Source organism: Sphaerodactylus townsendi, linkage group LG10 (assembly GCF_021028975.2).
Source record: "Sphaerodactylus townsendi isolate TG3544 linkage group LG10, MPM_Stown_v2.3, whole genome shotgun sequence".
Lineage (NCBI taxonomy): Eukaryota > Metazoa > Chordata > Lepidosauria > Squamata > Sphaerodactylidae > Sphaerodactylus > Sphaerodactylus townsendi.
The window spans coordinates 78,812,753-78,840,421 of NC_059434.1; the positions used below are offsets into that span (position 1 = coordinate 78,812,753).

Below are 27,669 nucleotides of genomic sequence, written 5' to 3' on the forward strand. Positions count from 1 at the left end.
CGGCTGGCCTCACGTTGAAAAGATTCGCTGATTCCCCTTTCTTGAGAGTTGGCCAGGCAGACCGGGAATTTACGAGGAGGTCTAGCCCAACCTGACATAATTGGCAAAGGTTGTGATTATTCCGCTCACAGTTAGGGCGCACATGTAGACGTCTGTGGGACTGAAGCCGCCTTCAGCATGTGTAGAATCGCAGCCAAAATGTGTCAGATGGCCTCGGCCCGTCCGCAGAAAAATCCAGGCTTCTCCTTGGAATCTTTGGACGGCCTGTTCCAGCGGCATGAATGCTTATTTCGATTAGGGTTGCAATAATTCAGTGCTTTGAAAACTAGGCTGCGTCTCTTTCTCTTGAATAGAATGTCTGCCGTTTCACTGTAGACCACCAGGGTATTAAAGCAATGAAGGACTGACTGGACCTAGGGAGTAAACTTGAAGAAAAGGACTGGTAGGAGAATTAAAATCACCCAGTTCTTAGCAGAGTAAAAATGCAACGCTTTAAAAATAAATTCTCCTTTATTGGGATTCCAGTTGTAAAAAAAAAAATCGGCGACAAAATATACACAACAGAAAGAAAGAAAGAAAGAAAGAAAGAAAGAAAGAAAGAAAGAAAGAAAGAAAGAAAGAAAGACAAAAAATAATCATGCGCAATAATGCACAAGCAAGCAGTCAGTAACAAACAGCAAAACAGCATCAGAAACACAGCATAAGGAGAAAAGAGCAGCAGGAGACTAATGTAAAGGGGTAAAAAAAGGGCAGGATAGAAATAAAAATATATATAAATAAATAACATAACACTGGAGCAGCAGTGGCGTAGGAGGTTAAGAGCTCATGTATCTAATCTGGAGGAACCAGGTTTGATTCCCAGCTCTGCCGCCTGAGCTGTGGAGGCTTATCTGGGGGATTCAGATTAGCCTGTGCACTCCCACACACGCCAGCTGGGTGACCTTGGGCTAGTCACAGCTTCTCGGAGCTCTCTCAGCCCCACCCACCTCACAGGGTGTTTGTTGTGAGGGGGGAAGGGCAAGGAGATTGTAAGCCCCTTTGAGTCTCCTGCAGGAGAGAAAGGGGGGATATAAATCCAAACTCTTCTCTTCTAAATAAAGGGAGGAGTAAGAAGCATACAAAACTACACAATGATATACAAAAACGATTGCCACAGCTTAACTTCAGTAACACACTGTACATCTGAGTGCTCTTTGGATAGTTCCAGAAGGGGCCGTCATATCCTTCCTGCACAACAACGTGGGGGTTTTAGGGGTCAGGAACTTAAGCCTTTTCAGAGGCAAAGGTGCTGAGGGATTAGCCCAGCCGCCACTGAACCGATTTGCCCCTCAGAGACACCATTCTGTGCATTTGAAGGATGTGGGGAACGCCCTCAAACATAAAATCTCCTGCGATGGTTCCAAAATGCAGGTGTGGAGAAATGCTTTCCGCCCTAGAAATCATTTCAACATTATTGTCATTGGGTCTGCCCTCTGCCCATGATCCAAGAGCCTAGCTGCGTGCTAGCAGACAGCAAAAGTACATGGGACATGTCACTGATTCCCAGGCATACAGTACTTCAGTGTTTGGAAATGCAAATGGCGCTGGCAGAACTGAGACAATAGGTTGAGAGCCAGCGCTGTGTAGTGGTTGGAGCGGTGGATTCTAATTAGGAGAACCAGGTTTGATTCCCCACTCCTCCACATGAACGGTGGACTCTTATCCAGTGAACTGGATTTCTTTCCCTGGAAGAAAACCAAAGCTGTTTATGGACATCTCTGTCAAAAGAGGCATGTAGTGCTGTTGCCAACTCAGGGCTGGGAGATATCTCGAAATTTTGGGGTGGAGTTTGAGGAGGGCGGGGTTTGAGGAGGGGAGGGACTTCAATGCTACAATGTCCACCTCCCAAACCATCCATTTTCTCCAGGTGAACTGATCTTTGTCACTTGGAGATCAGTTGTAATCCCAGGATATCTCTGGCCACCACCTGGAGGTTGGCAACTGTAGGCATGCAGCTATTTACAAAGAGTGAAGAAGAAGAAGAAGAAGAAGAAGAAGAAGAAGAAGAAGAAGAAGAGGAGGAGGAGGAGGAGGAGGAGGAGGAGGAGGAGGAGGAGGAGGAGTTTGGGTTTATATCCCCCCTTTCTCTCCTGGTCTGGTAGGTACAAGCCTGACTGTCATCCGCTCCAAGAAGTTGGGCAGGATTGGCTAACTTGGATGGGAGGACCACGGCATGAATATCACTCTGCAGAGGAAGCCAATAGAATAATAAGAAGAGTTTGGATTTATAACCCCCCTTTCTCTCCTGTAAGGAGACTCAAAGCGGCTTATAAACTCCTTTCCCTTCCCCCGCCCCCCAACAAACACCCTGTGAGGTGGGTGGGGCTGAGAGAGCTCCAAAGAACTGTGACTAGCCCAAGGTCCCCCAGCTGGCATGTGTTGGAGTGCACAAGCTAATCTGGTTCACCAGGTAAGCCTCCACAGCTCAAGTGGCAGAGCAGGGGAATCAAACCCGGTTCTCCAGATTAGAGTGCACCTGCTCTGAACCACATCACCATGCAAAGTTGGTCAGGGCTGAAATGAAGCAGCCGCAGGCCAGTACAAAGCACTGGCAAGAATGTGACCGACATGGAGCCTCCCATCTTATCCCTCAAAGAGAGAGAGAGAGAGAGAGAGAGAGACAGCAGCAGCAAGAAATTGGAGTGACTTCCACACCACAGGATACTGAGATCCATTAGAGCATAGGTGTCAAACTCATGGCCCTCCAGATGTTATGGACTACAGTTCCCATCATCCCCTGCCAGCATCGTGCTGGCAGGGGATGATGGGAACGGTAGTCCATAACATCTGGAGGGCCGCGAGTTTGACACCTATGTATTAGAGGTTAAGTTCAGCCCAAATAGCCCCATCACAAGCTTCCAGTTTGATTCGCTTAACCAGGAAGACCGAGGCACTGCACGCCTCTTTGCAGGCAAACGCTGCAAGTTTTGGCATACTTGGGTTTGTTGCTGAGCCGGGATGAAAGTTCCAGACTCGCGATAGCCCAAGAACAAGAACAGCGTTTTCCTTCTTGTAAAAAGCGTGTGTACTAATCTGCCTGGCTTTCGCCCCTTCTGCACCTGCGTTTCTGTTTTCTTTATGGGGAGAACATTTGCCTGTCTATGCCTGCCAGAGGGAGCAAGAGAAAACACACGTGTTGGAGTCATTGCCGTTTGCTCTCTTTCATGGGTGATGAATTCTACAGTTTCGCTGAGGGTTTTCCAGCTGGGTTGTAACACCATCTTCTGGGGGTTGCGGGGGGGGGGGGGAACTATCTAGAAATAAGTATGAGCACTTAAACCACCCTCACAACCAGACAGTCTACAAAGCTGCACTTGCAATTTGGGCTGTGTGGAGGTTGAACAATCAGGTGCGTGCAGTGGTGGGATCCAAAATGTTAAGTAACAGGTTCCCTCACCAGCCCCCCCTCAGCAAAGGGGGCAGAGGCGTACCTAGGCAAACCTGAGCACCCCCCCCCCCATCGGCAGCCACCCCACCACGACCCCAAAATTTTTTTTTTGCACCAAGTCATTTCTAAATCATCATCACATTATAGAAAATGCCCCAACTCACAAATCTGAACACAGCAATGGTGAAACACACAGGTTCTTTGATAAAGACTGATGAGATATAAGGCTGAGAATCAATGAATTGCAGTACCTGAAAGGGATTAACCCAGTTCAGGGAGTTACATTATTAGTCGCAATTGCTATATGGAACCTTCACGTTCAAAGGCAGGATGCGAGGGTGTGGAGATGGAAAAGCGAACCCAATTAGTAACCCCCTCTCGGCACACACAAATAATTAGTAACCCACTCTCGGGAACTGGTAAGAACCTGCTGGATCCCACCTCTGGGTGCGTGTGAGAATCAAGTGAGAATCAAATCCAGTACGCGTAAATGCTGCTTCAGTGCTTCAGCATGTTTCTAGTCCTAAACCCCAATCTAATCAAATTTGACTAACAGTGCTATCTTAAGCCGCGCTACACCCTTCTAAGCCTATTGACTTCTCTGGATTTAGAAGGGTGCAACTCAGTCTAGGATAGCACCAAAAGTGCCTTTGAAGACAATGGGATTTAAAGCCATGCAGTGAGAAGGGAAACCGCGAGGCAGGGGCGTACCTAGGCAAACTGGCGCCCGGGGACAAAACCTGAGTTTGGCGCCCCCCCCCCCCCCCCCGGCCTGGCGTATGGGCGGCCACCCTCCCCCAATTCATGAGACCAATTTGGGCATTTAAAGCTGGCTTTTTGGTGTTCTTTTTCGCCCGCAGGAGCGACGGTGTTTAGTTGCACCATGATTTCAGGGTACCATCCAGAGATCCTGATGATACCATTCAAATTTCCAGGATGTTTGCCTCAGGGTTAAAGCTATGGGACTTCAGCTGCGCCCCATCCCCATTGTTTTCAATGGGAGCCAACCTGGGAGATGGGGCTACCCATTTGAGGGACACACCTTGGTCCTCCTGGAACATAACTTCACCAAACTTAAAGTACCTCATACAATAGCCAACAGGATGATACCCCGAAATTCTTTGCGTCACTAGCTGTAAAATACATCCCTTGGTGGGGCACCCCAAAAAAATTTGCCCAAGATTCTTGTTTTGCAGTGACTTTGCTCCACTGCAGCCACGAGGAATTTCTGAGGTGGCTTCGCACATTTTGAAGATAGAGGCACCAGACTTTCAAGGTGGCTCCAGGAGGGCATCCTGCCAATTGCATCCAGGCTTAGAGACCTTGCTTCTGTCCAATTTTATGGGCCCCCAAAGGCTTATTTTGTTTCAGCCCTGCACACATGAAGCCTGCTGGGCGGAGTCTCAGAACTTCAGCCTCCCACTCACCCCAAAAGCAAAGCCTCACCAAGCTTCGATGCTATTACTCAAGGCCTCTTGAGCCACCTTGAAAGTCTGGCTTTGTCTTCAAAATGTGGTCACTGCTTACACACTCAGAATTCCTCAGACCCGTCTACCGCTTCCAGAATGATGTGCATGTTCTGTGGTGGAAAATTATTTTTCCTCTTTAATTATAGATGTCTCTCATCAGTTGTTATGTCTAGTTGGTTTCTGGTAGAGGTTTCATCAGGAGGCACTGTGGTAGTGGTTTTTCAAGGGCATTTATTTGGCTGTTATGTGAATCTTCCTGAAAGGAATCCAGCCAACTTTTAAGCAAGCTTCGTCTGTGATGCATGCAAATGCCAGGCACTGTGGTCTCACCTCAACTCGTGCCCACAGCATTTTCCTCTTCCACACATTTTAGCAAATTTGGCTGCCCTTCAGGGAGAATTTCACAATTACAGCCCTAGCAGGAAAATGCCCCCCACTCAGAGCAAACATCCCTACTACAGTGCCTCCTGTTGAAACCTCTACCACAGAGCCATCTGGGCATAACAGATAGCCCCATTGAAGTCTATGGTGGGGAAAGTACTTTTCCCACCACAGAACTTGCTGAAGAGCCTGAAATTTCCTTGGGGAATTTCTGAGTGGGGGAAGTTATTGCACATTTTATAGCCCAGACTTCAAGGTGGCTCCAAGAGACCTTTTGGAGCACAGCATCCAAGCTTCTTGCGTGAGCTTTGCTTCTGGAGGGGAAAGCTGAGAGTTCTGGGGAGAACCTGCAGCCCACAGGCGTTCAAGTGCAGGAGCAAGGAAACAAATAAGCCCTTTAAATTCCATAAAATTGAACCCCATAAGCAAAAGTCTCCAAACCTGGATGCAATTAGCAGGATGCCCTGGAGCCTACCCTGAAAGTCTGGTGCCTTATCTTCAAAAAATGCAGCCTGCCCACACTCAGAAATTCCCATTGGCTGCTACAATGTAGCAAAGTCAATGCAAAACAAAGAATCTTTGGGCAAATTTCTTGGGGTGCCTGTAAAGGGTGTATTTTTATAGTTAGTGACCCCAAAATTCCCCAGGGTATCATCTGTTAATATCAATTCTATGATGCCACCCAAGTTTGGTGAAGTATGTTCAGGAGGATCTAAAGTTATTGTCCTCAAAATGGGTAGCCCCCCATCTCAGGTTAGCCCCCATTGAAAAAACAATGGGATGGGGCACCCCCCTTTGGGGGGTCCATAACTTTGCTCTCCTGAACCAAACATCACCAAATTTGGGTGGTATCATCAGGACAGTTCTGGGTGGTACTCCGGAATTTTGGTGCCGCTAGCCTTAAAAATGCCCCTGCAGGCCGGAACGTGAAAAAACACTTTAAAATGTAAAAACATACAAACGACCCTGAAATGTTGGCGCCCCCCACGTGACTAAATGGGGCTTCGGGACAAAGGGTTCTTATGTCCCTAGGTAGGAACGCCACTGCCGCGAGGCCTCCCTCTTGCTGTGGGGTTTCCTTCCTTCTGGGTCACTGCAGTCAAAAGGCAAGATGAAGGTTACCTGTTTTGTTTCTTTAAAGCCCTTTGAAACTAATATCGATATTGCTTCTATCGATGTTGTCTGGGGTGCTTTTTGTTGCTTTTGCGGTTTTAGGGAAAAGTGTCTGTGGATTCCTGAGACGAGCGCGGGGGACTGTACCCCCTCCCCCAAGAGATCCATGGCCGGCTTTTCCGGCCATGGAAAAAGCAACAAAATGAAAAAGCAACAAAAACAGCCTCAACAATATTGATGTGTTGATATGAACAATATCAATATTGCCTTTAAAGGGCAGTATTTTGCCTTTTGAGCTGGGCCAGGCAGCCATGAGTACGAGCACAGCTGCATGGCAGCCAGTGGGGAGAAGCAGCAGGGAAACACGAGGAGACCCCGACTGCAAAGGGACCATGGGGCTCCGAGCGCCATAGAAAGCATTCCATGCATAAATGGGCCTTTTGCCAGTCTGGGCAGCCAATACTAACCTTGACAGACCAAGAGTATGAATTAGTATCAGGCAGCTTCAAGAATGCTTCCATATCACAAACTTCGGCTGAGTCAATGATATTTTTATTTACTTATTATTAACTCATACTTATTATTAACTAATTAAAATACTAGCAATTATACTTCTCCTTACTGTCTAATTAAATGTCATTAATCAAGTTTCATTAAATATGAATATTGCAAAAATCTCAATACTGGTGCAGGTTTCTCAGATAGGGAGACAAGACAAGTGCATCAGTTTTCTGGAAAATACAGCTTGCTTTTAGAAGGAAAGGTCCTCTTGTTTTATTCTCTGATACTGAAATCTCTATAATCAAAATGCCTTTTTAAAAAACCCTTAACAAACAGCCTAGTAGGCCCTGGCTGAGTTAATATAGACTGAAGAGTTACCTGTTAATCTGGCAGTTTAAGCTTGCAGCTTTGCTTAATAATCCTTATCTCTTGTCATCTTAATTTAATTCTAATTTAATGTTGTAGTGATAGGCAGAGCGCTTTTAGATGATAAATATGTAAACATCCAACTGGGAGAGAAAACACAGGGAACGAAAGCTGTTAATTGCATCAGCCGATAAACAGCTAAGGGGAATCAAGTAGAGAGCGAATTCTACAGGTTTGCAAAAATTCAACGCTGGAGAAGGAGAAGAAGAAGAAGAAGAAGAAGAAGAAGAAGAAGAAGAAGAAGAAGAAGAAGAAGAAGAAGAAGAAGAAGAAGAAGAAGAAGAAGAAGAAGAAGAAGAGGAGGAGGAGGAGGAGGAGGAGGAGGAGGAGGAGGAGGTTGGATTTACATCCCATCTTTCTCTTCTGTAAGGATACTCAAGGTGGCTTACAAACTCCTTTCCCTTCCTTTCCCCACAACAGGCACCTTGTGAGGTAGGTGGGAATGAGAAAGTTCAGAGAGAACTGTGACTAGTCCAAGGTCATCCAGCTGGAATGTAGGAGTGGAAAACCAAATCTGGTTCACCAGATAAGCCTCAGCCAGTCAGGTGGAGGAGTGGGGAATCAAACCTTGTTGTCCAGATTAGAATCCACCTGCTCTTAACCACTACACCACGCTGGCAAAATGATTTCCAGAGATTTCAGTTGTGACAGTGCCCCATGGAGATATCCTGTCTCATCCTCTTCAACAGGGCAGACAGTTCTTCACATGCATAGGATGTGAGGGCTATCCAGCTGTGACATCTGTCACCCCATTGATTACCAGGGTAGATTCACTTGATCTGGCTGGCTAGGCAGATGTCACCTATGTTTCCCCACCCCCTCCCTTGAAGCTGCAGACTCGGTGCAAGAAGACAACCACTCCGGATAGAAGGAGTGTACCATTCTTCAGTCAAGGCTACGCGATAGTTGTCCTCCCCTGCTAGCACAAGTTCATATGCGCTATCCCATGCTGTAAGGTTGGATGGCCATTGATCAAGAGTGCTTTGATTGTGCTTACCTGAATGGCGCAGGGTTAGACTTGATGGCCCTTGTGGTCTCTTCCAACTCTATGATTCTCTAAGTCCAAGACAACTAATTCCTCATTTTTTTTTGCAGCTCAAATATGGCCCCAAAGAAGCCTTCCTACTGAGGTGTGTCATTTCCCTTGCAATCCTTATTTAGTGCATTTAAAAAACACGGGATTAATTCTGAGACGTCGGTACTTTTATGATCATAGTATTAATACATCCACAGTGTCATGTTAATCCAGGTTTTCTTCTCTCCCCAGCAGGCACAGACGTGGTGTTCTAATCTTGCGGTAATTTAACCAGCATCCAAAGTGGAAGATTTATAGGGTACAAGAAAAAACAATGAATACACCTGGAAGAGACCGTTGTCACATTCTTGAAAACTGAACTCTGTTTTGGCTGCCCTCTTCTGGACCCATTCCTGCTTGTCAGAGGTGTAGCTGGGCCAAACTGCGTCCAGTGTGCATTCTAATTTTCTGCCCCCGTGCCCCCCCCGCGGTGCCCCTCCCTTCCCACACTTACCTTAGTTCCTTTCCTTTTCCAGAACTTTTTCAGGCTGTAAAAGGCCTGTTCTCAATAAAAACGGCCTGATGGGAACTATACTTCCCAGGAGACCTTGTGAGCCCCAAGGTCTCCTGGGAACTGTAGTTCCTCAGGCCGTTTTTACTGCAAACAGGCCTTTTGCAGCCTGAAAAAGTTCTGAAAAAAGAAAGGAACTAAGGTAAGTGTGGGAAGGGGGGGCACCGTTGGGGGAGGGGAAAGGGGAGGGGCCTGGGGCAATTTTCCATGCCCCCCAGGCGTGGACCAGTGCACAGCGCACCCCCCGTCCCCCTGTAGCTTCGCGACTGCAGCTTGTTAATATCAGGGCCGGGGGCAACGTCAAGGCAAGGTCTCGCCATCTCTGCCCTATTGTCGGATTCCTCTGGCATAGGTGTCAAACTTGCGGCCCTCCAGATGTTATGGACTACAGTTCCCATCATCCCCTGACAGCATCATGGCAGGGGAGGATGGGAAGGGTAGTCCATAACATCTGGAGGGCCGCGAGTTGGACACCTGTGCTTGTCTGGAGGAATTGGTTGCTCACTGTGCAAGACAAGATGCTGGACTAGATGGACCACTGGTCTGACCCATCAGGGCTCTTACGTCATGTCCTCCACATTGCTGATCCCAGCTACCATGAAGGAAAGAGTGTGGGGGGTGGGGTAAAAGCCAAACAAGCAAAATCATAAGTAAACCTGTTGCCCAGAAATATGTCCTGGTCTCATCCCATGTGATCTAGATCTTGCTATATGATTGGAATTTAGACACATCCTTTAGTAAGTGTGGGCTCATGTCTCTACAGTAGAGCAGCATTCTGAAGAACCTCTTCCTCGCAGCGAGAATTCCCACAGCCTCCTTTGGGTGCACTCCTCACAGGCTTGCCAACTCGAACTTTTCGGCGTGATTTCTTCAGTTGTTTGCGAACTCCCAGCTCCGATTCTCCCAACCCTCCCCGAGAGGATTTGGCTTACGGCGGCGTCACCTGTCCCCCACCTGCAGGAAGAGACTCATCTTTTCTAGGTGGATACTTTAATTAGAGATTTGGAAGCTGACAAGGGAATTGCTCCTTTTGAGATGCAAAACGCGACTTCCTGGGCTCCGAGCTGAGGCGTGAGACCCTAAAAATAAAGATGGGCGGGGGAGAGGAATCTTCTATTCTGACCTGCTGCGTAGGTGTCAAAAACCTTAACTAAAAGTAATGTGTGTGCTCTTTGAATGAAAAAAGACAGGCCACATTGAGGGACAAGTTGGCTTCCCTGGAGGCAGGGAAGGGATATTGTGTTTCCCAGTACTCATAACATATTAAATCTGAGGAAATGAGTTCTTTATCTGCTTGTGCTTCCAAATGCAAACGGTGACTGGGACGGGGTTCTGAAAATGTGAAAGGCCCTCATTCAATAGTGGCTGCAATATCTTTAAATAAGAACAACGTGAGCCTCCCCGCCCCATAGATCCAGGGTGGTGTAGTGGTTAAGATCAGGTGGATTCTAATCTGGAGAACCGGGTTTGATTCCCCACTCCTCCACCTGAGCGGCAGAGGCTTGTCTGGGAGACCTTGGGCTAGTCACAGTTCTCTCTGAACTCTCTCAGCTCCACCCACCTGACAAGGTGTCTGTTGTGGGGAGAAAAAGGGAAAGGAGCTTGTAGGCCACGTTGAGTCTCCTTGCAGGAGAGAGAGGTGGGGTATAAATCCAAACTCCTCCTCTTCCTCCTCTTCTAGATTGTTCCTAATGTTTTGCCTGCATCTGTGGCTGACATCTTCAGAGGTGTATCACAGAGAGAAATCTGTTACACACGGTGTAGTTATGTCTAGTTACACACTGTGTGTAACAGACTTCTCTCTGTGAGACACCTCTGAAGATGCCAGCCACAGATGCAGGCGAAATGTTAGAAACAAGATCCACCAGACCACGGCCACACAGCCCGGAAAGCCCACCACAACCAGTTGAATCCTACCATGAAAGCCTTCGACAATACATCTCACACTGAGTTTGCACACACACCTAAATTTACTTTGCATTTAAGAACATAAGAACATAAGAACAAGCCAGCTGGATCAGACCAGAGTCCATCTAGTCCAGCTCTCTGCTACTCGCAGTGGCCCACCAGGTGCCTCTGGGAGCTCACATGCAGGATGTGAAAGCAATGGCCTTCTGCGGCTGTTGCTCCCGATCACCTGGTCTGTTAAGGCATTTGCAATCTCAGATCATTTGGAGGCCGTCAAATAATTTCAAGCCCTTTAATGTACAGAGGAAAGGAAAAGCAAAAAAGTTCTTGATGAACAGGTACAGGAAAGCTTTCCCAGGGATCATGCCACAAATTAGTCCCCCATTACTGTTAGGTGCACGTGTTCATTTGTCTTTGGAAAACTCCATTCCTCTTCCCAGCACAAGTCACTTTTCCAGTGAAAGAAGATGGTTACAGTTTTCTTCTGAGCACGTGGTCATAGATAACCACTTGAAGGTAGAGGTCTGTCTCGATCGGAGAGCGTGTCGTGTTGTCCCCAGGAAAAACCTAAATATTGGAGATCAGTAAATATTGGAGATCAGCAAAGAAAATCAGATAAATGTTCATCTCATTCCATTAATTTGCATTAATCTGGTCCATACGATGCATCTCATAACAAACATGTTTTAATGGCTTCCTTTTAGACAGGCCTGCTTGATCATTTTCCCCTATACTCTAAAAAAATATGGATGGAGGCTGCAGAGTTGAGAAAGGAGATATTTAACTCTTTTCCCCAAATACTATTTCCCAGATTCAAACTACCTCCCATTCAACTGCTTTAGACCTCAGTAGGGAAAACTACAATACAGTCTAGGTAAAGGGAGACCCTGATGCAAGTACCATGTCATTACTGACCCATGGGGTGACAACACATTACATTTAGAAGAAGAAGAGTTGGATTCATATCCCCCCTTTCTCTCCTGTAAGGAGACTCAAAGGGGCTTACAAACTCCTTTCCCTTCCCCCCCTCACAACAAACACCCTGTAAGGTAGGTGGAGCTGAGAGAGCTCAGAAGAACTGTGACTAGCCCAAGGTCACCCAGCTGGTGTGTGTTGGAGTACCCAGGCTAATCTGAATTCCCCAGATAAGCCTCTACAGCTCAAGTGGCAGAGCAGGGAAACAAACCCGGTTCCTCCAGATTAGAGTGCACCTGCTCTTAATTCGCCACTGCTTCTCCTAGGCAAACTGTTGACAGGGTGGTTTGCCATTGCCTTCCCTAATTTCTATACATTACCCCCAGCAAGTTGAATACTCTTTTTACCAACCTTGGAAGGATAGAAGGCTGAGTTCACATTGAGCTGGGCACCTGAAACCAACTTCTCTCAGAATTGAACTCAGGTCATGAGCTCGGCTTGCTACTCTGCACCACGAGGTTCCTCACAGTGTAGGTAACTGGTGTTTATTTCCCTCCTTCCCTACCTGGAAGGCTTATAGGAGCCCTGGAAGGCCGTTTCCATTTGGGGAAATAGCCAGGCTGTAAACAGAACAAACCATCCTTTCCGGCTCCCAAATCTCTGCCTCTTCTCACATCTGCTTTTTGTGTGTCCAAATCACACGGCTTGAGTTCCGGTCACAAACATCCCTGTAGTCCGGCTATAAGAACCCCTGGACGGATATAGCCCGTGCAAATCAATCTAGACAGCCTGATTTCAACTGTCCAACCAGCATTACCAGTCCAAATCCCACTGTACAACTGATACATCTCATACCCTGAACATCTTGTTGGTCTCTAAGGTGTTCCTGAACTCATAGAATCATAGAGTTGGAAGAGACCACAAGGGCCGTCAAGTCCAACCCCCTGCCATGCAGGAACACACAATCAAAGCACTCCTGACAGATGGTCATCCAGCATCTCTTTAAAAATCTCCAAAGAAGGAGACTCCACCACACTCCGAGGTAGTGCACTCCACTGTCAAACAGCCCTTACTGTCAGGAAGTTCCTGTTTAGGTAGATTCACTTTTCCTTCATCTTGAACCCATTAATCCTAGTCTCTGGAGCAGCAGAAAACAAGCTTGCTCCCTCACCAACATGACATCTCTTCAGATATCTAGACAGGGCTATCATGTCACCTCTTAACCTTCTCTTCCCCAAACTAAACATCCCCAGCTTTCTAAGTCTCTCCTCATAGGGCACGGATTCCAGACCTTTGACCATTTTGGTTGCCCTCCTCTGGACACGTTCCAGCTGGTCAATATCCTTCTTGAATTGCGGTGCCCAGAACCTATATATTGAGTCAGCAGGGAAGGCAGCATCCAGGTGGGACACGGGAATCCCCCTGAATTCCAGCTCATCTCCAGCCTACAGAGATCGGCTCCCCTGGAGAAAAGGGATGCTTTGGAAGGTGGACTCTATGGCATTTCTTGGCCCTGGCGGAACACCGTTGAATGAGACCTGGGCCCTGTGGGGCTTCGTGCAATAAGACGGAGCCATTCCACCAGGCATATGGTTGAGAAGGCGACCACGCTGACTGCTTTCAGCTCCTTGGAGAAAGGGTGGGACAGAAATGTAGCGAGGAAATAATTGGGTGAGAAGGAGGGAAAAAATCAGGGGAAAGAAATAGTTCTGTTCCAGTTTCACTGCCAATCCATCTCACCGGAGCAACGGCGCCTTAACACATTGTTGGAACGGAATAGGTATTAGATAGCAACAGCGACAGCAGCAGAAGCCCAATGGCCAAAAGAAGTGTGCATATTTTCTAGCAAAACCGAGCAAGCAAGGCTGGCCTCCCACTGCTGATGAAGTCAGGTGGCTGTCTAGGTTTGCGCTGGGCGGGGGTTGAAGCTTCTACTGCAGCCGCCATGTGTAGATCGTGTTCAAGGGTGCTCCAAGAACACTGCTAGCCAGTGGTGGGATCCAAAAATTTTAGTAACAGGTTCCCATGCTGGTGGGATTCAAACTGTGGCATAGCGCCAATGGGGCTGGGCGTGGCACGACGGGGCGTGGCCGGGCATTCTGGGGGTGGGGCATTCCTGGGCGGGGCTGTGGCAAGGATTCAGCTGCTGCGCTGGTCCTTGGGTGGGAAACGAATGCACGCAGGCACAGGCTGCCACGCACGCTGGTGCACCTCCTGCTAGACTGCTTCAAGTTCTGCGCGCTACTGCTGAGAGGAGGGGCGTAACTAAGGCAAAAACCACGTGGCAAAATCACCAATGAGTAACCCCCTCTCGGCACACACAAATGATTAGCAACCTACTGTCGGGAACCTCTGAGAACCTGCTGGATCCCACCTCTGCTGCTAGCACAGCGATGCAGCAGGACACGCAGCTTCGAACAGCCGAGGCCTGCGCTGCGCTCGGTCAGGTTTTCTCCAACGGTTAAAGTATACATTTCCTGCAGCAAGAGGGTATGTGCTTATTTGTTGCAGATGTTCCACAGCTGCAGGAAGTTAAAGCGGCGGCCCACATTCGATGCAACCAAATACATTTTTAGGTATGCATTCTTAAATGCCCCGCAAACCAATGTGCTCGTTTCAAAACGTATATAATTTGATATTTGGGCGCTGTTGCTATTCATATGCGACCGTCTTTCGTGGGAAGCGCTTCAAAGAAACCCTCATCCCAGAGCTGTTCTGTGCAAACCCAAACAAATTACTGCCCGGCTTACTCTGTGTTGCTTTCAAGAGGAACCAAAGCAAGGGTGTGTTGGCCTCATTCAATCTATAGTCCAAGGACTTCTGATACAGAGTTTTTAAGGGAGCAATCAAGAACAGATGGACAGGCTCAGATTGCTAAAGAGGAACATTGTTCATGCAACAAAGAATACCCCCCCCCTTTCTAGCAAATGTACTATTGATGAACGGGCATGGTTCAACCTGATTTGCATTTTCCATCTGCGTGGTGTAAACGGGCAAACTGGGTATGCGCTTCACTCTCTTCCACTGAAATAAATGAGATTTAGGTTGGGATCTTGTGTATGGAGCTCACTGGCACAGTTGAGATGGTCACCTTATTTTTGCCTGTCTTCCACTACACTACGCTGCGTGGTGTAGTGGTTAACAGCAGGTGGATTCTAATCTGAAGAACTGGGTTTGATTCCCCACTCCTCCACCTGAGTGGCAGAGGCTTATCTGGTGAACCAGATGTGTTTCACTCTTACATTCCTGCTGGGTGACCTTGGGCTAGTCACAGTTCTCTCAGAACTGTCTCAGCCCCACCTACCTCACAAGGTGTGGGGAGAGGAAGGGAAAGGAGCTCGCAAGCCACGGCCACCTTGAGTCTCCTTAAAGAAGAGAAAGATGAGATATAAATCCAAACTCCTCCTCCTCCTCCTCTTGGGAACGATAAAGTGGAGGTGGCTAGAGGATGTGTGTTACCCCAAACCTCCTTTTTCGCATCACAAAAAGTAATTATAATTTCTTGGGGCAAGTCCTACTGAACTCAATGGAAGTTAGCTTCTAAGTAAACCTGTGCTGAACTGGCCGGCAGAAATTGTGTTTACTTCTTATGAACCTGCTCCATCATAAGAGTCACCTGTGGAGGGTCTGCTTTGAATGCCCTCTCCTTCTGAGATGAGGTGGATGGAAATCTTCTTGGTCATCGCACCAAACCTCCGGAACTGGCACCCCAGAGCCGTTCATCTGCCCCCTTTCATTCGCCAGTACAGACTTTTATTGTTTCTGGCTGTGCGGGTTTTCTGGGACATGTAGGCATGGCCAGGTAGTTTATGTGTAGGTATATTTAAATAGCCAAACAATATTTTGATAACCCTGTAAATTAGACCTGGGCATTATACGGCCAGCGGGCCACATCTGGCCCGCCAGATGACCCTGACTGCCCCCCCTGCCGTGCTGGGGAGCGAGGCGCCTTTGAAAGCCCCGCAGAAGCCTGTTGCCTTGGCTGCCGGCTTCTGCGGGGCTTTCAAAAGCGCCTCGCCCCCTTGCCTTTTGGCCCAGCCCTCCACAATATTTTCTGTTTCTTATGCGGCCCCATGGAAAAAATAATTGCCCACCCCTGCTGTAAATCATAGGTTAGATTATATTGTTATAAGATGATGTTCTTAGAACAAGAGACAACTGTCATCTGCATTTCACTCAGAGGGGAAGCAGACGGTGTCTCCTCTGAGCTGTTAACCTCCATGCAGAGGCATAGCTGGGTCAAAATGTGCCTGGTGTGCAGTCTATATTTTCTGCGGCATCCTCCCGCGCGGCGCCCCCCCTTCCCACACTTACCTTAGTTCCTTTCCTTTTTCTAGAACTTTTTCAGGCTGAAAAAAAAGGCCTATTCATAGTTCAGGCTTAAACACAGCGCACCCCCTCTGCTCCCCCTGGTAGCCCCACCTCTGCTTCCATGCGGTTAACTGCGGTTAACTGGAGCAAGGTCTCAACTGGACCAAGTTCCTACCGCCTTGCATGGAGGACAGCATCAGTCTTGCATGTTAATATAATCTAGGCAAACTGGAGCCCCAGGACAAAACCTGAGCTTAGCCTGTACACTCCCACACACGCCAGGTTAGTGGGATTTCTCCCCCGGCCCCTGGACACTCCAGGCCACAGTACAGAGTGGGCGGGGCTACGACAGGCACTGGGAGCAATCGGCTGCTTCAGTGCCTGCTTGCTAGGGCTTGCTCAATCACTCGCTGTGTAGGAGGATGTTTTGGTGCCCCCCACGTGACCTCAATCAATGCACCCGGGGACAAGGGGTACCCCATGTCCCTAGGCAAGTATGCCAGTATGATACAACATGACTCGATTGCAACAAGGATACTCCTAGCACAGTTCTGGAAGCAGGGATGATGGCTGAAGATACACATTTTGTTCCAGACAGCCTGGTTCATGATGTTAATGGAGAAGCTTAGTGTATATAAAAACATCTCAGGAAAAGAAAGGAAAAAATATACGAAGGGGATTTGCTATTCTGCAATGGCAACCTTTTATTAATTACTGGAAGAGGGGAAGAACACGACAACAAGAAGAATGCACTGAAAAGATTTATTCTGTTGGTTTTGAATAACACAGGCTTGATTGCGATTTATCTGTTGGTTACGTCTACTGCATTGTATTTGTTAAATTTTTGGAAAGGGTCCAGTAAATAATAATGCAACAGTAGAACCGACTCTAGCCTACCCAAAGTCTCATCCAGAGAAACAATTAAGCCAAGACAGATGCTCAGACTGGTCCCAATAGAAAGATTTAAGGTCTCTGCAGAAGACGAAGAGGTTGGAGTTATACCCCACCTTTCTCTCCTGCAAGGAGACTCAAGGTGGCTCACAAGCTCCTTTCCCTTCCTCTCTCCACAACAGACACCTTGTGAGGTAGGTGTGGCTGAGAGAGTCCTGCGAGAACTGTGACTAGCCCAAGGTCACCCAGCAGGAATGTAGAAGTGCGGAAACACATCTGGTTCACCAGACAAGTCTCTGGCACTCAGGTTCTCCAGATTAGAATCTACCTGCTCTTAACCATTACACCACGCTGGCTCTATGGGCCGCTCTGTGGCTGCTGTTCATATGTCCTTGTGGCAGTAGTGAAGAAGCACACAATGATGTTCCTAAAGTCCTCCTCAGTTTGCTGCTCAGACCCCCTCCTCAGAAGCAGAAGAGGGTTTGAAAGACACCAAGTGCAGCAGAGGGACTTGTGCTAGGGTTGCCAACCTCCAGGTGGCGGCTGGAGTTGTCTTGGGGTTACAACTGATCTCCAGGTGGCAGAGATGAGCTGGCCTGGAGGAAATGGCTACTTTGGAAGGCGGACTCTATGGAAGCATACTCCGTTGAAGCCCATCCCCACGCCCCACCTTCCTCAGGCTCCGCCCCCAAAAGGTCCAGGTATTTTCCAACCCAGAGTCGGCCACCCTGTTTTGTTCATTCCCAACCTCTTCAGATGCTCTGCAATTTCTGCTCCTCCCGAGCCACGCTGCCCTGATCCTTCCTTCCCGGCCCCTTGGTGGGGTTGCCATAAATCAGTTGTAACTTGACCGCACGGAACGATCTAAGCTCCATTTCCTTATGTCAGGCCCCTTCCGCTCATGCAGAATGATGCACTTTCAATCCACTTTCACAATCGTTTGGAAATGGATGTTGCTATTCCGCACAGTTAAATCCAGCTGCAAAGTGCATTGAAAGTGGGTTGAAAGTGCATTATTCTGCACGTGAGGAAGGGGCTTCATACTTACACTTTAGATTTCAGTTTCTGCAGCTGCATTTTCCAACAGAGGGAAATACTGCCTTGAACATCCCATGTTGCTTTGTCCTTAAGTGTTCTGCAACTACGGCAGAACGCTTACCAAAAAAACACCAGAAATACCAACAAATATCAAATATGTAAAACACCCATCCATCTTTTTGTTTCCTTCACTATTTCCAGAATGCTTTTGCTGTATTGCAAACCATCACAAATTGACAAAAGTCTCCTTCAGTTCAGCACAACATTCTTTCTCCCGGGACTATTTTTTTTTCATATATATCTTGGATAATTCCATGGCGCAAGATGCCCATGCGAAAGCATCTTGAAACAATTTTCTCTTAAATCAGACCAAGTGAAAATAACAAGCTCTTACTGAGTAAACGCTGCCAAGTTGTATCTGGTCCATGGCACTGTATCATTTCCCCCAATTTACCATGCAGCTTCTCATAAGATTTTACTAAAATAAAATAGTTTTTTGACAATCCATTTATTCCAGTTCGTAAGGTTTTTCCTCCTCAAATTAATAAGAAGTCTTTAATATTCAGTAAACAAAAACACAATATCCACATCCTTGATTTAAAGTTGCTGGCACTGTTCTATTATTATTACTATTATTATTGGTTGATTTCACAGCTGCCAGTTCTTTAGCTGGTTGTTGGTCTTCATTACAATTTGAGCCTCGCCCAGAGGCCTAGGAAATTGTAATGTATTGATGTAGTATTTGTGCAGATCCCAGCAGGGCTGCCTTCTGAATCTGACATATGTTAATTTTGTCGATTTGAAGATGTTTCAAGTGTTGCCCTAGTGTTTTCGGGATGGCGCCTATGATGATGATGATGATGATGATGATGATGATGATGATGATGATGATGATGATGATGATGATGGTAGACTTCACAGCTGCCAGATCTTTAGCTGGTTGCTGGCCTTTCATTATTCGAGCCTTACCCAGAGGCCTAGGAAGTTGTAATGTATTGGCGTATTATTATTGTAGATTTCACAGCTGCCAGATCTTTAGCTGGTTGTTGTTGTTGTTGTTGTTGTTATCGTTGTTGCTGTTGTTGTTGTTGTTTACTATCATGTAATAACACCATCTTTACAAAATATCTCTAATTCATATTCTCAATTTTCCCTATTTCTTCCTCTTCTGGAAAAGGTTCGTCCCATTCGCAGCAAATTCAAGAAACCGCATGTTGATATTTTCACGTTAATGCGCAAAAATAAAAACTGAGTCGTTACCTCATGTGAACTGTTTTCTTAGTTCTTCAATTAAAAATCAAACAAACCCGAACTTGAATTGTCAGTTCACAAATAATAGGTAGAACACCCATCCAGGAATACTAGTTCAAGCCGTTTGTGGAATATCTAAAGCCTGGATTGTAAGAGCCTGAGGGGGAAAGGGACCCTGTCCCTTTAAATGTTTGGAAATAGGCAGGTAACACTTTTCATGGAATAGAGGCCAATAATATTACCAGTAACAGGTGTGGGTTTTTGCCATCTAGTCATAGCTGACTTACCCAGTAGGGTTTTCAAGGCAAGAGACATTCAGAGCTGGTGTGTCATTGCCTGCGTCTGCATAGTAGCCCTAGAGTTTCTTGGAGGTCTCCCATCCAAACAGAAGAAGAAGAAGAGTTTGGATTTATACCCCACCTTTCTCTCCTGTAAGGAGACTCAAGGTGGCTTACAAGCTCCTTTTCCTTCCTCTCCCCACAGCAGACACCTGGTGTGGTAGGTGGGGCTGAGAGAGTTCTGAGAAAAATGAGGCTACCGGTAGTTGTTCTTATCATGGTCAAGAGAGTTCTGAGAAAAATGTGACCAGCCCATGGCCACCCAGCAGGCTTCATGTGTAAGAACCAGGACACCAAATCCAGTTCACCGGATAAGAGTTTGCCAATCATGTGGAGAAGCGGGGAATCAAACCCGGTTCTCCAGATTAGAGTCCACTGTTCTCCACCACTACACCGTGCGGCTGCTGCCGTTTATGGGTTTGCACCTATTTTATTCTTCTTTCCGCTTATATAAGATGCAGCACACATTTTGCAAGCCACCAAAAGGGCTTCTCACCGAAAGGGAAGATGAATTCCTCCATTCATTAAGCAATGATGACTTTCATTGGCATCGCAGCTCGTAAAGTGGTCGAAGGAGGTTGCTGGTTGCCTTTGCAAAGTCGAGCGTGCTCAGCTTCGGCACACAAGGAAGTGCCCCGGGGAACTTGGGGAGGGTGAAGAGGACTTTTTAACATGCATATTATACTTAATGATGCTGAGGTTAGTTGTTCTTATCATGGGAAAAGAAACGAGAGAGTGAAATGAGGTTTCCAGTTGGCGAGGACAGCCCCACAATTTATGGGCAAGGGGGCCTCATCTCAGCAGGGGGTGGGAAAGTATCTTGTTGGCAACCCCCGTTAGAAAGCTCACAAGCAGGCAAGAATATGGACAATTGGCTTAAAGACTGGAAATCCTTTGCGGGCCACTTATTGAAAACATATACAAATAGGGAAATAACAGCAGGATTCGAGACTTAAATGAAAACAGCGAACTGGATGAAAGTGGTTTTATAAGGAGGACTAGAAATGAAAAAAAACAACAACCCCAGATATTAACTATAAACACGGAACTAGATTCGCGTTCGGATGCACAGTGAGGTAGCTGGGAGTCATCATATATGTGTGTAGGGATGTGTATGTTTTTTTCTTTTTCTTTTATTATTATTAATGTGGGGGGGGGAGATCAGATTAAGACTTTTTCTTTTTCTGTATATGTTGCCTATATGTGCAAACTAAATAAAACTTTCAGGAAAAAGAAGAAAGTTTGCAAGAAACAGGTTTGGAAGAGATTCCATTTGAAGAAGAAGAAGAGTTAGATTTATATTCCCCCTTTCTCTCCTGTAAGGAGACTCAAAGGGACTTATGAACTCCTTTCCCTTTCCCCCCTCACAACAAACACCCTGTGAGGTGGGTGGGGCTGAGAGAGCTCAGAAGGACCGGGGCCAACCCAGGGGTCTGCAACCCGCAGATCTGGAGCCGAATGCGGCTCTTTCAGCCTTATACTGCGGTTCCGCGTGGCCTGGAGGTCGGAGGGTAGCGTGGGCATGTCCCTCCAGGCCTCCAGAGCAGCGCTGGAAGGAAAGGTGAGTGGAGGGGCCGAACTGGAGGCGGCTCCATGCGTGAGGGTGTTGCTTTTCGCGTCCCCTCCACTCACCTCTCCTTCCAGTGCTGCTCTGGAGGACTGGAGGGACATGGCCATGCTGCCCTCTGACCCCTGGAGGTTGGAGGGTAGCATGGGCGTGTCCTTCCAGAGCAGCCACCATCCGCCCTCTGCCATCCCCGCAGCTGCCATCCCCCCTCTGCTGCCTGCTCCATCGGGCAGAGGGGGTTTCTCTGCCCGGCGCTTCCACTTCCCAGTGCTGGAAGGAAAGGTGAGTGGAGGGACCAAACCAGAGGCAGCTTGGTAGATCTTTGGGGCCATGGAAAATGAGTCCAAATGGCTGTTTGGGTGGCAAAGGTTGCCGACCCCTGGACTAGCCCAAGGTCACCCAGCTGGCATGTGTGTTGGAGTGCACAGGCTAATCTGAATCCCCCAGATAAGCCTTCACAGCTCAAGCGGCAGAGCGGGGAATCAAACCCGATTCCTCCAGATTAGAGTGCACCTGCTCTTAACCACTACGCCACTGCTTAAGAACTTGGGAGAGCTACTGCCTAAAAGCAGACAATCCCAGGGCCAGACAGACCATAACAATTGAGTAGCATCATAAATTCAGTGCTGCACCTGCCTTGATTGTATTTTCAAAACATCTTTTATTTTAAGAGCATCTTAACTGCATTGTGTCTTCTTTTATAATGCCACTTCTCCCCAGAACAAACACCTGACCTATGGGCCGTCGACTGAGCTGGTGGAGCGCACGATCCACACCGAATTGATATTGATGGTGTCTGAGAAGATGGCTAAATACAGAGGTGGGATCCAGCAGGTTCTCACAGGTTCCTGAGAGTAGGTTACTAATTATTTGTGTGTGCCGAGAGGGGGTTACTACGTGATTTTTGCCTTAGTTACGCCCCTCCTCTCAGCAGTAGCGCACAGAACTTGAAGCAGTCTAGCAGGAGGTGCACCGGTGTGCGTGGCAGCCTGCGCCTGCGTGCATTCGTTTCCTGCCCAAGGACTGGCGCAGCGGCTGCGTCTTTGTCACAGCCCTGCCCAGGAATGCCCTGCCCCCAGAATGCCCGGCCATGCCCCCATCGTGCCCCGCCCATCCCCATTGGCGCTATGCCAGAGTTTGAATCCCACCACCATGGGAACCTGTTACTAAAATCTTTGGATCCCACCACTGGCTAAATACTTGTCTTTTTTGACAGAGCCCAAACATAGGTGGATAATAATAGGTGGATAACAAGGGCCAGATGTAACACGCTCCCCACCGCTTTGTTCTGTGGCCGATTACAGAACATTCCAGCTCATGACAGACATTGCCCCTATTGTCTCAACACACCTCAAACTCTTGTGCATATCCTTATTATCTGCCCCCGATACTTAATGTTAAGACGTACCATTCCGGCCCCTTGAGTCTGATTCCAAGCCAAAGAACCTCTGTAATTTAAAGCTGGTACAATTGCTATGGCCATTGCTATGGACTATGGCCATCATGAGGACATTGAAAGCACTGCAATCTTTCTATCGCGAGTGCTTAAGATGCGCGACTTGTCACCTTACTGATACCAATCTCTATCCCTGTTCGTTCTGTATCTGACTTTAAACTCCTTTTATATTTCTCTTTTATAGTTACTCTACTGAATGCCTAATAAAGGTTTTGTTGTTGTCTGAGAAGCAGGCAGGTCAGATGGAAGTTGGCCTGACGTTCCTGGATGGATTTGTTCAAAGATCAAACCAACGGCAGGACATCTTTCACAAGGCCCCCCCCCCCAAAAAAAATCGTATTCCAAATCTACAGGTTCAATCAGGGCCAGCCCAGACGTGAAGGAGGCTGCTACCATTTTGTTTATTCAATGTTTCTGTCCCCTGTGAGGCTTGGGTAAAGTTTGCTAATATATGCAGACACCTGGAAAAATAGTTCTGAGGTCCCTTGGGGAAGACGTCGATTATTTAGGCACTTTTGGGAAAACATTCCCCCAAAATCCAGTAACATTTCCTGCTACAGGTTTAGTGATTCGCTAGTGTGATATTCCAAAAGGTCTCATATTTTAATCTTATTAGTAGACTAGCGAATGCCATAGTTTTAAAACTGCCCACCAGGGAATCTGCATTTTTTATTATAAAATCCAGTATCTCATGAATTCACCATCATCTCTAGAAACCGCAGAGAATCGCAACAAAGTTTCTACCTTCGGATCCACATTGATGGTCTTCCGGTCAGATTTGTTCTTGAAGAGCAAGCCGCACGTGTTTTCTGCAATCACTTGGTAATTCGGACTGGAATTCAAGCAGCAAAGGTTTCTGTCCCAATTGTAGAAGCTGAGAAAACAAAGCATGGGTGGTATAAAATACTGGGTGGGGTAGGCAACTGGGTCTGGCTGGAAAAACATGTTTTTCAAGTGGATTTCCAACGTTGGGATGGATCCAACTAGCTTCTAAGTAGCCTTCCTCCAACGTAAGGGGCTCTTCTGCCAACGGGAGAGACTCTAAAGTGATAAGAAGACTTTTTAGAGTGAAGACTTCAAATCTGAGTCAAAAGGGCCTTCTGGGAAATTTATATTTTAATATGGGGTAGTGATTAAGCTGTCAGACTAGGAATGGGACAGTATAGCTCAGGGGTCTGCAATCTGCGGCTCTCCAGATGTCCATGGACTACAATTCCCAACAGCCCCTGCCACCATGGCCAATTGGCAGGGGCTGATGGGAATTGTAGTCCATGAACATCTGGAGAGCCGCAGATTGCAGACCCTTGGTATAGCTCAATCTCATCAAATCTCAGAAGCTAAGCTGGGTTGATCCTTGGAAGTAAGACCTCCAAGGAAAACTGCAAAGGAAGGCAACAGCAAACTACCCCTGCTTAATCAGTTGCCTTGAAAACCCCACAAGGGGTCGCTACAAGTCGGCTGCAACTTGATGGCATTTTACCCATGCACAATCGTTAGACATCATAAGACCAGGGGCGTACCGCCCAGGGGGACATATGGGGTCAAATGTCCCCGGGTTGCGGCCATTTAGTCATGGGGAGGCCCCCGGAAAATCACTCCCCACACCCTTCCTCCTTCCCCTGGGTTCCATACACTGACTTCAAAACCTGGTGCAAAAAAAAGTTGTTTGGTTGTGATGGGGGAGGATGGCTGCCCATACGGGGGGGGGAGGGGCAGAAAACTCAGATTTTGCACAGGGCAACGTTTCCGCTCTACGCCTCTACATAAGATACACTCATGTGGGTCATCCAAAGGACGGAAGGAAGCATGGTGTTTGGAAACAAAGGGATGAGGAAAATCTTGCACTGGGCCTAGAGACAGGAGAGAAAGGAGGAAACAGCCAAACTAGGGAAGTTCAGCAGTTAGAATTTTGTGGCCTAACAAGGCCGAAGAGAGTAGTTGCACATGCTCCTGTAACTAGCTAGTCCAGTTTTTGGTTTCAAGCATTTAGTACTGCACATCTGTTTCTCTTGGGTTGCTGTTCTGCAGCACCTTTCATTCACCCTAATGCATCTTAACAAACAAATTGTGTAACTGGTGATGCGCAAGAAGGAAAAACCACCATCTGGGGGGGGGGGGGGAATCCTTCCCATTGCTTATTCCCCAAAGATGATTTCCCCCTAATAATGAAAATAAATTAGACTTGTGGGTAAAGAACTATGAATCAGCTGACGGAGACTCGCTTCCTTCGTTTGCCAAGTTTCCCCTCCGGATGTGATGAACTGGAACGATGGCGTGGTTGGGCGCTGGCCACCGCAGGGAGGCACACAGGCCTTTCGAGTGAGTCAAAATGGTCATTGCAAGTCAGTTCTTGACACGATAAGCAAGACTGAATATAAACATCACGTGGCTGATCTTGGGCTCTCACCAAATAACCAGAGAGCATCTCTGCTAGTGTAGTTGGACACATTTTCAAATAATTTTAACAACTGGTTGTTTACAAGCACCATTTGAACAACCGGTTCTGCCGAAGCGGTGCGAACCTGCTGAATCCCACCACTGGCTGTAAAGTTCCGAAAACTATTATGACAAAGGATGCTATTGAAAAATATTCCAGGAGATCAGTCTACCAATGGCCTGAAGATTAATCCAAGGTAAGAAATCTGTTTGGCCAGAGTGAAGTTATCAACCTTTGGTTGTGGGGCTGATTCAGTGGCAAAGCATCTGCTTTCCAAACATAGTTCAAAGTTCAATTATTTTGACATGGTTGATGCTGCAAGCCACCGAAAGGGCTTCTCACCGAAAGGCAAGATAGAAGTTTCTGCTTTCAGTGCTCTTTGAAGCTGTGCGGAATAGCAAAATTCACTTGCAAACAGTTGTGAAAGTGGTTTGAAAACGCATTATTTTGCGTGTGCGGAAGGGGCCTTTGACTCTGGGGCTGCCTCACTGGATTCTTTGCTGCATCAGCCAGCAACAACACAAGCTCGGCCCTGCCGCAGAGGACATCGATCTACCTTTGAATTCTGAGCTGGGCTAGATAAGAGCTGGCCGGTGGAAGATAAGCCTGTTTTGCATTCTTCGCAAACACCACACTGCCCACGGAGTGTGACAACAAAACTTTGGCAATTTCCCTTAAAAAGAAAAGGGGCATTCTTCCTGCAGCTGGCCGGCGGGCACCTTTCAGACGCTGCATAGCCCGCATACCCAAGCGCCTTGCTGAAAGTATTAAATACGTTCCGAAACGTTTGGTAATCTATTAAAATAATAGTACAAGGAATTCTGGGCAGCGTGCTTTAAAACCCTGTTGGCATTCCTCGCTGTCCATTTGATAGTACGTTTTTTTAAAAAAATTCTTCCCAGGGCGATTTAGAGCATTTAAAAAGCACCTCTAATTCTATTAATCAAAATCAGATTTAGCTGTATTAGAGCTACAGTGGTTCTTAGGTTGCAGTCGATGCTACAGCGAGGATTGCTACTCATGCCAGAGGGGAAATCAAATTGCACCATGTACAACATATACTCGGGAAAGTCCTTGCTACCAAAGAAACAAAAGTCTATAGCTGACTTGCATGGAATCAGATCACTGGTCCATCTTGCCCAGAAGTGTTAGCAACTGTGAATGGCTCTCCAAGGTTCCAGTGAGGAGTATTTCTTCTTCCCGAGATTCATTTAATTGGAGACAAGAGAGCTTGACCTCACAGCCACAGTGCCATATCAACTGTACAATCGTTCTGTTTTTAGCAGAGCAGGTCATGACAATGCATTTTCTGAAAGGCAGTGAAGGCGATACCGGTGTGATCTCATGCCAGATAGAAAGTGGCACCTCATCATGAGATGCCCATCCCTGACTCCTCTCAGCATTGCCCCCTTAGCTGCTGGATGTTCATACTTTGATAAGTAATTGTGCATCCCGTTGGAGCGATAACACAGATCAGGGACGAATGCACAATACGCATTCTGCAAATCACTCGCTAGCCTCTGATGAACCATGGAAGAGAAGAACCATGCCAAAGTAGATGCAGCGAGCACCTACTCTAGATGCATCTGCTTACCTCTTCTGTAGCAATACGGAACCGTTCAGGAAAGCATTTTTATTTAGGGAATTGGGCAGGGCGTATCGCCTAGGAAGACATAAGGAGTCAAATGTCCTCGGGCTGCTGCCATTTAGTCACATGGGGGATGGAAAATCACTCCCACACCCCTACTCCTTCCCCCCTAGTCCATACACTGACTTCAAGACCTGGTGGTCTTGAAGTCAGACCTGGTGGCCACCTGTGTGTGTGTGTGTGTGTGCGTGCGTGCGTGTGTGTAAAACTCAGATTTTGTACCGGGCTACATTTTTCCCTAGATATGCCTCTGGAATTGGGAAATAGCAAAATGAGTAGGGATGCCAGCCTAGGGAACCTCCAAAATTATGCCTCATCTCTAGACCACAGAGATAAGCTCTCCTAGAGAAAATGGATGCTTTGGAGGGTGGAGTCTGGCATTGTAACGCATTGAGGACCCTCTCCTCCCCACGTTCTGCCCCCAAATGTCCCAACTTGAATCTAGAAACCCTACCCCCTATCCTCCAACAGTGGCCGGGAGTCCTGGCAACCCTAAAAGTAAAACTGTTCAGGAGGGCCTTTAGTATAAGGGAAACAGAGCTGTGGTTTTAATTGTACGTGGGAAATCCGCAAGCAGCACCCCCTGCTTTGTTTATTGTACGTACTATCTTGTTCTTTTTGAATTGTTTCCTAATCCTTGTAATCCAGTTTTACTACATTATTATGCGTATTAAAATTTTTACTGCATTGTTTCTCATCTTTGTAATATGGTTCTACTGCACTGCTATATGTGCTATAGTGTTTTTATTGCATTCCTTTTAAAATCTTATAATCTGCCTTGGATCTCAGTGAGAGAAACAGAACAGAAAAGAAGCAAAGAAATAGATGTGATGATAAAACCAAAGACAATAGAACCAGCAATGAGGGCTTTTGTTAATTAGCACAATAGCAAGTCAGTTTGCAAAGGCTTTTTTACATTCCTTTCCCCCCAAAAAAAAGATTACCAGAGGATTACATGTTTCACTCATCTCTAGTCCCAAGGGCTGGAAAAGACCAGTTGTGAGCT

The 27,669-nt window shown here is 47.1% G+C and overlaps 1 protein-coding gene across 2 annotated transcripts in view; it reads right to left on the reverse strand.

The window, feature by feature from the left end:
• Nucleotides 1-11,089: 11,089 nt before the first annotated feature.
• The window catches only part of CFAP299 (cilia and flagella associated protein 299), a 334,792-nt gene continuing 318,212 nt past the window's right edge, over nucleotides 11,090-27,669 (reverse strand). For both annotated transcript variants that reach the window (XM_048510223.1, XM_048510222.1), the window contains exons 5-6: nucleotides 23,323-23,452; nucleotides 11,090-11,378 (exon numbers count right to left, since the gene is read on the reverse strand). In XM_048510223.1, the coding sequence (XP_048366180.1) occupies nucleotides 11,283-11,378; nucleotides 23,323-23,452 (226 nt within the window). In that variant the 3' untranslated portion in view covers nucleotides 11,090-11,282. The remainder of the gene's footprint in view (nucleotides 11,379-23,322; nucleotides 23,453-27,669) is intronic.